At 45.2% G+C, this 12,346-nt stretch overlaps 1 protein-coding gene across 6 annotated transcripts in view; it reads right to left on the bottom strand.

The window, feature by feature from the left end:
• LOC102397015 (splicing factor SWAP) overlaps positions 1-12,346 on the bottom strand; it is an 80,414-nt gene that overhangs the window by 19,300 nt on the left and 48,768 nt on the right. For all 6 annotated transcript variants that reach the window (XM_006045514.4, XM_006045512.4, XM_025267845.3 and 3 more), the window contains one exon: positions 955-1,220. In XM_006045514.4, coding sequence (XP_006045576.3) covers positions 955-1,220 — 266 coding nt within the window. The remainder of the gene's footprint in view (positions 1-954; positions 1,221-12,346) is intronic.

Raw genomic sequence — 12,346 nt, 5'->3', positions numbered from 1 at the left:
AGGGTAAATACTTGTCAAGCCTTGAAGGTCTGGTCTAGGTAAAAACTGGGAAGCATGTTGTTTTAGGGTATGTTCAAGAAAGGCTAATGTGTATACAGTACAGTTTTTTTAAACATAAAAAATAAAAAGTATAGGGCCATCTGCATTTTTCACATGGAAAGGAAAGAAAAGAACATCAATTGTAGAAGAAGTAGATTAGTACAAGTGCTGTGCTAGAGAAACTAAGTCCAATTGACATTCAGTAAGAAATCAGAAGGCGTGAGGTAAGTTTTAAAACTAGAAACTAGCTTTTCTGAACCTCCTGCAAGTCAGATGCTTTAAAAATCAGAAAAGTACCTGCTTCACTAAGCACTAAATTCTGTGATCCTTACAGGTTTCCGTGTATATTATTTCTGTTGCATAAAACCTTAAGCTGCTTCCTCAAAAGCTTGCTTTTGGTTGAACAGTGACTGTTAGTGGGAGGCTGGAGAAGCAGATTGATTGAGAAAACAGATCTGTGCCCGTGTTTCCTCCTTTACGGGCACTTGCAGGTGTTGTGCCAGTGAAGCTGAACACAGCCACAGTGCACGTGTCTCTGGTGTTGGCAGATACACATTCAAAAGGAATTAGCCTGGGAAAGTCGACTCATTCACCAAACAAAACGCCCCCAACCCTGTGAATTTTCCACACATTTTCAGCAAATACGCTAGGCTTGCTCCCAAGACCTGTTAAAAATTTAAATACCTCTCTTTTAAGAAAAACCTGGCAGTAGTTGATGAATTTTGGAAAGTCAGGTTAAAAAATATTTTGAAAAGAGATTGCAGGACGCATCTCTGCGTAAAGACACGCAGGTGTGTGGGTCTGTGCTTGCGGCAAGCCGGGGGAGGGGAGCCCCGCGCCCCCTGCTGGCGAGCAGGAGCAGCGGGATCCGCCCCGCACCCGACGCCCGGCCGCGGGGGCGCCCTGCACACTCACCTTGAGCGCCGCGCTGTCCGATAGGCACTGGGAAGACAATGCTTTGCTTTTGAGTGAGACCTAGACCTGGACTTGGACGACGAATGATACTTGGGAGACCGCGATCTTGTTCGAGACCGTTTTTTGTGCTTTTTCTTTTTCCTCTCTCTTTCTTCTTCTCTCGGCGGGTCTTTGCTTCGGCTCGAGCGCCCTTCTGGAGGCTTCACGTCTAAAGTTGGCAGAGGTCTGCCTCCAGCCAGTAGAGGACAGGGCACGGTACCAGCCTCCTGGAAACATAAGCACACGTCCGGATCTCAGCAAGGAAGATACACTGTTTCAAAATGTGTTTGTAAGATTCCGACTTTGGCGCTCTCTCATCTGTTAGAGCAGCCCATGCCTCCGTCTGTGGCTCTAAATATACCCCCGGCTTCTCTGGGAGAATGATGGCTCCTCAGAGGCCAAGAGCACGAATGCCTACCTCTCACGGCCGAGCCTTCCCGTGCAGGGTCCCGTCCCCAGCCTGCCAGGCTCTGGAGGCTGGATCTGAGAAAAGAAACGCGGCACATGGAGGGCTGTGTTAGGAAAGGAGCCCCGCCTGCTCTTTCCTAAATAATTGTGACTTTCCACTAAAAAGGAGATTCTTCAAATTGCTAGCACTAGGTTTTTATGGATCTCTGCTCTGCCTGAACCACAAGAGGTTCCTCTTTGATTAAAAAAAAAAAAAAAATTATTTGTCACTAGAACACTCCTTTCTTTCTTTCTATGAGGTAGTGGATATTAAACTGTGTCGATTACTGCGTATTTTATGTAAGTCAGATCACGCCATGCACCTTGAACACAGTGCTACATGTCAACTGCTAACTGGAAAATGGTCCCTCACCATCTGGTGCTACAAGGATGAAGTCACTGGTCACTGGAGTTGCTGACCTTTGACACACCCTGAAAGAAGTTCAGGGCAGAGATCAGGAAAGAGGCCCTCTGTGCTCTGGGAAAAACTGGCAGAACGTGCCTTCAGATAGTTAGACCTTTACAGGAGAAGATTCTAAGAGCGATTCTTGTACCTCCTCATGCTTGGAAAAGCACTAACATTACTAAGAGACATCTGCTCCTCATGATATGCAGCCATCTTCCGCCAAAACGTGTGTTTCACTGCACATCCCGCTTCACCAAACTCACGTATACACAGACCCTGCCCCCTACCTCTCAGGAGCAGTTCCTCAGAGGTCTGAGAGGCTGTCTCCCCAGGCTATCATCCTCATTTTTGTCCCAAATAAAACTTGATGTGCACCTTTTCTCAGGTGACACAATTATACCTCAGTAAAACTGAAAGTAAAAAAATAAAGCCACTAATGGGAACCACGACAAGACAATCCCATCAACGCAAGCCAGCCTTACTCCCCATGTATCAACACAGCCAGGAATTTCACTTAATGGGTTATCAGTCTTCAGACCTCTGTATCCAAGTATGACAGACACACAGAGAGTGCACAGATCTTAGGGCTGCTGCCTACTGAACTTTCATGTCAAGACACCAGCGCATACATCAAGGAGCCACCACTCTCAGCTGTGTGCATCCAGAGCAGTCCCATTTCCAGGACTTGTTCACTACGGTCCAACCAGGAAGGGAATTACTACTCAACTTTAAAAATGATGTGGTAGTCCTATTTTATTGACATTTACATTGTCCATGTCACAATGTAAGATTTAAAAAAATGAATTTACAAAAAACAAAAACAAAAAAGCCACACATAAGAAAACCACAAAAAACACCCCCCAAACCACATTTTATATTTGCAATTGCAGCCACCCACCTTCAGCCCCTTTCCCTCATCCTGAGCAAGGTCATTTCCTTGATTCAGTTTACGTGAATTTTAACTACAGCCAGTAAACACCATACACAGAGATATACTGAAAAATTTGGAATTTATCATTTTGTGCCTCAGAACTTTCAAGCTGTTAAGGTTCATGAAAAAAAAAAAAAAAAAAAAAAAAATCCCAGGCAGGGGCTGCAGCCCCGAGTGGGTGCTGGCTGTTGGCGGGTGGTGGGCTCTAGCAGGCCTGGCTTCCCTTCTCCTTGGGTCCATTTGGATAAGGCCAACTGGATGAGGCAAAGCAACACTTTGTGCAAATGATTCTTCTGAAGCTATGCTTCTTCCCCTGACTTGAGAGGAACCGTGATGGTGGTCTTGTGGGGCAGCCACCAAAGATGTTGCCCCTCCGATAGGGGCATGCCCAGAGAACAGGGCTGCCTTCCTGCCAGCCTCCTGTCGTTTACACTCACAACACACTGTCTTCACATCTTTCATTCACTGTGAGCTGAGAATCGCTCAAGAACAATATGCCCTGCTCCCAAAGCAGTTTATCCCCACCGAAATACTCTTAGTAACCAGGCCCCCTGCGGAAGGGCACACGGCCGCCTGGTGCTCCTGTCGGGCCTTCACTCTTCTCCACCGTGGCAATGCTGCCCAGGGCATTTTTAAGGTTTTGCTTAAACTGTCTCCAGGGAAACCATTTCATCATGAGACAGTTCTTCTTATCAAAAATGTCTTTCTTACTTCAAATTATTTTAGTGCAGTAATCTTTTTCTTCCTTTTTTTTTTTTTTTGGTGTCACTTGGCATGGCTTGAAGGATCTTAGTTCCTCAACTGGGGATCGAACCTGTGCCCCCTGCAGTGGAATCGAGGATTCTTAACCACTGGACCGCCAGGTAAGTCCTGCAATAATATTTTTTCAGGTTAAATTTTAAAGTAATTGGTTGTTGTTAAACAATTCTAACATGTAGATACAAAACTTTATATCTGAGAACACCTAATTCCCACTCTGGCACTCTCTAAACACATACAAAATGATACAATAAATTAAGACTAATAAAATGTAGTGAGTTTTCTAACTTTAGAGGTTGGAAGAAGGGAAATGCTGCCCCCTTCACCCCCGCATCCATTGGCTTGTAGAGAACTCTGCTGTTGCCAGGCTGGAAAACCAGCTTTTAGTGCATTAAAAAACCCCAATAACCATGGACTCTAAATTAGGAATATATGTAGGTCTTCTCAGGTGGCACTAAAGAATTCACCTGCCAATGCAGCAGACGCAAGAGATGTAGGTTGGATCCCTGGGTTGGGAAGATACCGTGGAGGAAATGGCAACCTACTCCAGTATTCTTGCCTGGAGAATCCCATGGACAGAGGAGCCTGGTGGGCTACAGTCGATGGGACCGCAGAGTCAGACACGACTGAACACACACACACACACACCGCCCCCGCATGAAAAAGTGAGACGGAATTGGGGGTAAAAGTCACCACTAAGAATTTCCAGGCCAGCACACGTGAGGCCTCTAGGAACGCTGAAGGTCAGGGCCCAGGGACCACAGGGCAGTTGGGGCTGCTGTGGGGAATTTCCCTGGAAACCAGAGAGCCCGTTTTAGGAGAACTGAGACTCCATCTTTTATCTAAGTGGATGGTTGAATGAAGAGAAACACAGGATGGCTCTCTCCTTCTCCTGCACAGGGGACAGACAGAAGAATGGCACTGACGAGTGATAATGAGCGCTGCACTAAGAGGGGGAGAAGGGGAAAATATGTCCCCCCAAGGACGTCTGCAAAGGACAGGAACCAGGGGGACGAGGCGCTGCAGGCAGCCACACCAGGCCAGGAGGGGGAGAGGCAGCTCATTAGATGAATCCCTATTTATACGTTACTGCCAGCCTGATGATTTGTATCTCTGAGCTTCATTACTGCTTCTGCTGCCTTTGTCCTAATGCCCATCGTTAGTAACACTTATTTTACCACTGTGGTTATCGTTTATTTCATTTTGAGGCGAGGGAATAAGTAAATCAATATATCAAAAATATAACTTGCAATTAAGTCATAGATCCATTTAGTCTAATAAAATGATCTATTACCCTTCACCATTAAAGTAAAAATCAGCAACTTGGGGGTGGGGGTGGGGGCGGCGCTTGGCTGGGCATTCTGATGACCTCACTGTTTTTTCAGCTTAAAAATACAAAGAGGACATTAAAAACCAAGCAGTTAGACTTGAGAATAACAACAGAATGGGATAACCAATCCTACATGCCCAGTGGTAGCCCCTACAGTGGTGGCTCCAGGGGCAGGCTGTGTGCGCCAGCATGTCTCAGCAGTCTGGAGATGTACGTTCTCCGCAACATGCCAGTGCTTCTGAAACCCAGAAACTTCAAGATGCATCCTACAGCCCAGGGCAGCGGCTCTTGTGACCGCACCTGAAGAAACAGACTCAGGTCATGCCTCTCATGCAGGGTCACCAGCAGTCAAGGGAGGAGCCCAGTGTAGCCCACAGGGGTACCTATGCCCAGAATGTAAGTAAAAATGCAGAGTTTAAGAGACTTGCAGAGATGCAGGTGCTCTACCCAAACATAAGCAGGAGGACCTGGTCTCCCAGGGCCCCCATGACTGCTCGGGAGGTGGGCTTCTTGGCCTCCAGTGTCGGGGAGCATCCCAGCACGGGGCACATGACAGGGCAGGGGTGCGTCCTGGCCTCTCCAACTACACCAAAGGTGTTCCTGTGTGCACAGCTGGTGGTGGGGTACACACTCCAGCAACACAGAGGAAGCAATTCATGGATATTTATGACACAAGCCATGGAACTACTGGGTTGACCAAAAAGCTCCTTCAGTTTTTAAGTAAAAACAAAAGATACATTTTTCATTTTCCCCAAGAACTGCATTGAACAACATACTCATCATTCTGTTCTATTACCTTCTACTGTTTTCCAGGCAGTTTTGTAATCCCAGGGATTCCCTGGTGGCTCAGAGGGTAGAGTCTGCCTGCAATGTGGAAGGCCTGAGTTCGATCCCTGGGTCAGGACAATGCCCTGGAGAAAAAAATGGCAACCCACTCCAGTATTCTTGCCTGGAAAATCCTATGGATGGAGGGGGAGCCTGGTGGACTACAGTCCATACTGCTGCAAAGAGTCAGACAAGACTAAGTGACTTCTCTCACTTTTGTAATTCCATCTTTCTAACACTTTTTATCTTTTTGAGCCAGGTGCCTTTTATAGTCTTTCAGGAAACTGAAATTTTTTCCACTAAGAGAACTTTGTCAAGACCGAAATACATGGACATCTGAAGGTGCAATGTCTGGTGAATACAGCAGATGGATCAGAACTTCCCAGCCAAGGAAACAGCTGCCTCCTCAGCCAGGTGGTTTTTACCTGATCATTAAGAAATGCGCGATCTTGTGTTACCCCAATGGAAGATTATTTGTTTTCTGTCAACTATTTCCAGACGCTTTTTGTTGAGTGCTGCTTTGTCTATTTGAAGCAGTACTTGTTGCAATTAATCCGTCTGGTTTTCCGGAAGGAGCTCATAATAGAGGATTCACCTCCAATACTACTATATACACAATATCACTTTCTTTGAATGAAGACTGGCCTTTGGTGCATTTGGCCTGCCTCATGATCTCTTCTGTTCCACATTATTGTATCTACTTTCATCACCTGTCACAATTTGTTTTAAAAATGGACTGTTTCATTACATTTCAGTAAAGAATTGCATGGGGAAGTATGGTCAAGAAGGTTTTCTTGCTTAACTTACATGGAGTCCAGACATCAAAGTGATTAACCCAACCAAGCTGGTGCAAATGATCCTCACTGCCTGATTTGAATATTTTGAGTATGTCAGCTATCTCCCAGGTGGTATAACATTGATTGTTCTTAATTAATGTCTCAATTTGAAAGCTATCAACTGGTCTACCCAACTATGGAGCCTTGTCTAGTGAGAAATCTCCAGCGCTAAACTTCAAAAAACCACTTCTAACACATCTGATCTGCTGCAGCACCTTCTCTATACACTGCACACATTTTTTTTTGGCATTTCAGTTGTATTTTTTATCTTTCTTGAAATAATAAAGAATAATATGCCGAAAATGTTTTTCTTCCATCTTCAGTATTAAAATGGCTACACAGAAATTGATCAATTTTTATTTATTTTTTAATGCACTGATTTTATGACAGCTGTCACAATACAGAGCTGGAGAGCGTGGCCAGCCAGGGGAGGCTGCGCCTGCGGATGCATCCTTGAGATGCCTTGTGACGTCCTGTGAGCTAGGCTACCCTCACAACTCAGAAAGCAAACCCGACTAGTTAGTGGTTTTGCTTAAGTCGTTTGGGGGCAGTAGGGTAGGTTTCTAGCATGTATAATATAGAGCCCTGACTGACACAGCAATATGGATTTTTAAACTACTGGCAAAAAAGAATGAAAACCCAGCTAGCTCTGTAATGTAGACTGTGCTGTGGTGGTGGAAATGTTCTGTTTCTGCACCACCTGCTGCATTTAGCTACCAGCCACGTGTGGCTATGGAGCACCTGAAATATGGCTAGTGTGGTCAAGGACCTGAAGCCCAAATTTTAATTAAGTTTAACTGAAATTGCCAGGGAGTCCCCTGGTGGTCCAGTGGTTAAGACTCTGCCTTCCAATGCAGGGGGTGCAGGCTTGATCCCTGGTCTCTCCCACATGCCTCCTGGCCAAAAAAATCAAATCATTAAACAGAAGCAATACTGTAACAAATTCAATAAAGACTTTAAAAATGGCCTACATTAAAAAAAAAAAAAACTTTAACAGAAACAAAACAAGATTGCCACATGTGGTTAGCAGCTACCATACTGTATAGTGTATATCCTGAAGAAGGCAAATGACCCGTTAATTTATACTATAAATGATATGAATAACCTGAGAGACTAAGCCACTGCTGAGTCAAGATCTTCCTTGCAAAAAAAAAAAAAAAAGACCTTCCTTGCAGCCCCACATGTCCTGTGTCTGGTTTCTGAAGGTGTCTGGCTAAGGCCCTGCACACAGTGACCTGTGAGAAGCTGCCTGTGATGCCCACAGGAGACACAGCAACAGAACCACATGGCAACCAGTGCCAAACAAGCAAAGCGGCCTCTCAGGGACGGAGTGTTAATATTACAGCAAGGATGACTAAGGCACAAATCATCATGGGTGGGGGGGAGAGCATAGGCTGGTTTGAGTCGTGAGCAGGCAAAATCAAAAGGAACTTTAGAAAGATCAGTTACTCATACGCGTATTTAAAAACTGACATTCCTTTTGTTGGTAACACTGAAAAATATTAATCTGTCTTTGATCACAACCAAGTATTTGTCAACAAGTTAGCACACAAACTAGCAACTACTATTTCCTGCTGTGGGAAAACAAATTGCTCAAAAGCAGACTAACACACCTTTTAAAATGAAATCTTATTTCTGAAGTAACACTACAGTAACTAGGAAATGGGATAATCATGCAAAAGACTCAAGATAACGTTTGAAATCAGACTTTGAAATGCATCCTCTAGAACTGTATTTGCAAATTTCTACCCGTGCTGGGCATGCCCCTGCAACCCTCCCAGCAGGGCAATGGCCCAGGTCTGACTGCTGAGGCCTCTGTCCAGATGACCCTGCGTTTTCCACTCTGTTGGCACCCTCTCCTCCCCTCCCATCAGCTGTGTTTGCTCGGGCGTGCTGCTGCCAGCCTTGCCAGTGCTGCTACATACATATCCTTCCCGTGGAAACACTGCTTTAGCTCGTCAGTGTCCCACTTGTACTGCAGCCAGTGGTCCAGCCTCTCCCAGACCTGCCTGTGTCACTGACTTGTTCTGCGCCTCCTCCACAGACCCTTCGATGCAGGGTTGCAGGCATTATCACTGCCTGCACAGGCTTCACCGGCCTCCCCCACAGGTGAGCCTCTGGGCCTCCTCGCTACTGTCACCTCTCCAAGTGATCCAGGTTCCTCACAGTCCCGGTGCCCCCTCTGCTGTCCTGGGGGCCCGGGGCCCTCACCCACACACTCAGAGCTGCTCTGCACCTTACAGGGCCGGCGTGGTAGAAATGTTCACGTGTAGATGCCAACCCCTCAAAAGTGACTGGTCATGAGAAACAGGTTTCTAATTCATACCCCAAAGCTCCTGGAATTATCACAGAGGCTCAGCAAACATGGGTTATTTTTGTTCCCTTTTTCTTTTCAAACTCTTGCTGGACCTTAAACCTGGCAGGATCATTAACCTGAAAAAAGTTACTGCATCTAAACAAAGTACTGAAGTCTGTTGTTACCACGGAAATGATGCCATGATTCAACAGAGACTTGATTCAAAACTTCTGATTTCTCTTCATTTTGAATTAACAGTGCATGTGTGCACGGACACACATACACAAAATGGGATGGTATATACACAGATTTCTAAGTACTACTTATGAATAGGTTTTTATATATTTTATACACCACTTAAACGTTTAACGTAACTAGTATCTGTCCACATCAATAAATACACTTCAAGACATCCTTAAAAGTTATACCTAAACATAAAATCACCTCTCCTAACAAACAGACCAATGGAACTAACAGACAAGAATGTAAAAATAGAGCAAATACAAGCGGGAAAAGGGAGCCCTTTACACTAGTGGGAAAAGATGTGATTTAGTGGTTTGTGTTGTGCCTAGCTATATGCTCCTCAAAGTGAAGTAAATTCCCAGTGGGGCAGATTAAAAGACAAAAAAGAAACTGTTGGTAATGCTGATGACACAGAGCTAACACAAAAACAGCAGAGCCAGTCAGCCAGCCAGGAGAAAAGCAAAGGCCATAGAGGGTGTTCTCAGCAGGAGAGCAGAAAGGCCGTGAAACCTGCGAAAAGTTACTCAATGTCCCCTATAATTAGAATTTGTAGTTAAACCAAAGAGATAACATATTTTACCACCTGTCAGACTGAGAATTAAGGTAGATGATAACCCATGCTGGCAGGGAGGCAACAAAGTTATATTCATACACAAGGGAGACAAACAAAACAAAAACATCCCCACCCCACCCCAGAACTGCAATAGTCACTGTAGGGCCTAATTTAACGGTAAATTAAATTTAAAAATCGGAAATGTAATAATTCCACGGTCAGGGATTTACTCTGTGGGTACACTCACCTCAGTGAGTGCACAAGTCACAGGAGCCGTTATACAGTAAAACCCCGAGTAGGGCCCGTGCTTCTGAGAGCAGGGAGGAGTGAACAGCACACAGCACATGCAGATTAGCTTGATATAAGGGCTGATGTGTGAAAGGACTGATGGTCATGCATCCAGTGAACAGTTACCAAGTGTTCATTACATACCAAGCATCACTCCAGATGTTCAAGCTGGTTTTAGAAAAGGCAGAGGAACCAGAGATCAAATTGCCAACATCCACTGGATCATGGAAAAAGGAAGAGAGCTCCAGAAAAACATCTATTTCTGCTTTATTGACTATGCCAAAGCCTTTGACTGTGTGGATCACAATAAACTGTGGAAAATTCTGAAAGAGATGGGAATACCAGACCACCTGACCTGCCTCTTGAGAAATCTGTATGCAGGCCAGGAAGCAACAGTTAGGACTGGACATGGAACAACAGACTGGTTCCAAATAGGAAAAGGAGTCCGTCAAGACCATATATTGTCATCCTGCTTATTTAACTTATATGCAGAGTACATCACGAGAAACGCTGGGCTGGAAGAAGCACAAGCTGGAACCAAAATTGACGCCACTGAACTCCAAGTCCCCTGGACACTGAAATAATACACCCGAGCAGTGGGGCCGGCCACACCAGCCTGAGTCAAGTGCACAGGGAATGGCCAACAGAGTCAGGGTCACCTGTCTCCAGAAGCTGCTTTAGACTGAAAATATTTTCAAGTGTGAATCTCATTTATGATAGCTGCCAATTTAATTCAGGTATTTTGTTTCAAAGTCATTAAAGATATCTATCACCACCTGCAAGTACTGTTAACGTTTTTGTTGAAATAGTTTAGTAGCTATAATCTTTCCCACTAGATGTCCAGGAAGATCAACCCAATGATTTAAACATGAAGCATAAGCACTCATTTCTAAGGTATTACAGATTTAAAATATATGCTTGAAGAGAACACAGTGGGAGATGCCACAAAAAAGACAAATAGGGTAAGAACCTAAGTCTCAGGCTATCTTGTGTTTATAGAGAAGCGATTCTGGTACCTGTGACAATACTGGCAGTACAGCAGACAGAAAAACTGGGTTAAGGATGAATGACTCTGGCTGTGATTGAGTTTGCATTTAGACACAATTTTATTAGAAAATATAGATGCACCCATGTAGAATAATTGGTTAAAGTATCTATGTATGTGGATAACTTTTAATTAAGTCCTTTATTCACTGCCCAAGTGACATCCAAACAATAAGGAAAATGAAAATAGCCACTCACACCCCTCCCGTGGAGGCAGTTCCCTGTCTTCCTAAGTTCCCTGCCCTGGTGCTATATGCATAATTTTTATAGCTGCAACCATAAAAGTGGAGCTGCTCCGTATCCTGCCTCTTCTTCCTTTTACATCTAACGCAGTCTTAATGGCTGCCAGTTTCACCCCTGCACTGGTCCAGAGGTCCTCCCAAAGCTGGGCGATGACCGACGGCGCCTTCCTGTTTTTAGCCTGGCTGGTGGCAGCGAGGCCCTCCCCAAGGGGGGATGGACGCGTCTGAAGGCGCCATGTAAGCCAGTGCTCGCTGCTCCCCAGTCTGATCCAGCTATTATTTTTGAGGCCTCCTGCCAGATTTGAATTTCAGACTGACTCCTGAGGTGAGAAAGCTGATTTGACCTTGAACACAATGCTGAAAAAGGCTGCTTTCCATGGAGAAACAAATAAACCTGTGGCTACATGCAGCAAAAATCAGTTGTGAATAATGGCTCTAAATTCTTAGAAATGTCAACGTAATTAAAGTAAAAGACGCACAGGGCCCGTTCTACATTACAGGGGAAAGAGCTGCAAAAGACATTTCAGGGACACCTGGTGAAGTGGCGTGAGCCCTGCTCTGAGCGGTCCAAGCCCCCCTCCACAGCCTTCTGAAGGAAGGAAATGGGCCAGGGGGCTAAGTTCTGGTCCTACAGCTTACGAAAGAGTTTGTGAGGCTCTGACCTCACAACTTGTCTTAAGAGAAGATGACACTGACCGTATCTTATCTAACTTTTCTTTTAATTGAAGTGCTGATAGTAACCTAGATCCCTGAGTAAGACTATAAGCCTAAGTGTGAGCTCAAGGGCTGCTGTGATGGCAGGAACATGAGTGCTCTGGCGGGTCTGTCCAGGCCTGCGGTGGGTGCGAGGTGAAGTTCCGTTGCTCCTGTGAGGTCACCACAAAGCACAGGCTCCCAACCTGGGCCCAGAGGCCTGGACTCTGACCCTGCACCCAGAATGTGGTGTGCGTATGTGCATTCTGGGAATCTTCATCAGACTCTTGCTGACACCAGCTATACAGTACAGGCAGACCTCATTTTCACAGATACTATGGTTTGTTTTTTCCCAAATTGTTGCAATTCACAGATACTGTGTTTTTTTTCTTTTTTCTTTTTACAAATTGCAGGTTTGTGGCACCTCTGTGCCAAGCAAGTCTATTAAGGCCATCCTCCC

The sequence above is a fragment of the Bubalus bubalis genome, chromosome 17, assembly GCF_019923935.1.
Source record: "Bubalus bubalis isolate 160015118507 breed Murrah chromosome 17, NDDB_SH_1, whole genome shotgun sequence".
Taxonomy (NCBI): Eukaryota; Metazoa; Chordata; class Mammalia; order Artiodactyla; family Bovidae; genus Bubalus; species Bubalus bubalis.
This window is presented reverse-complemented; position numbering and strand designations above follow the sequence as displayed.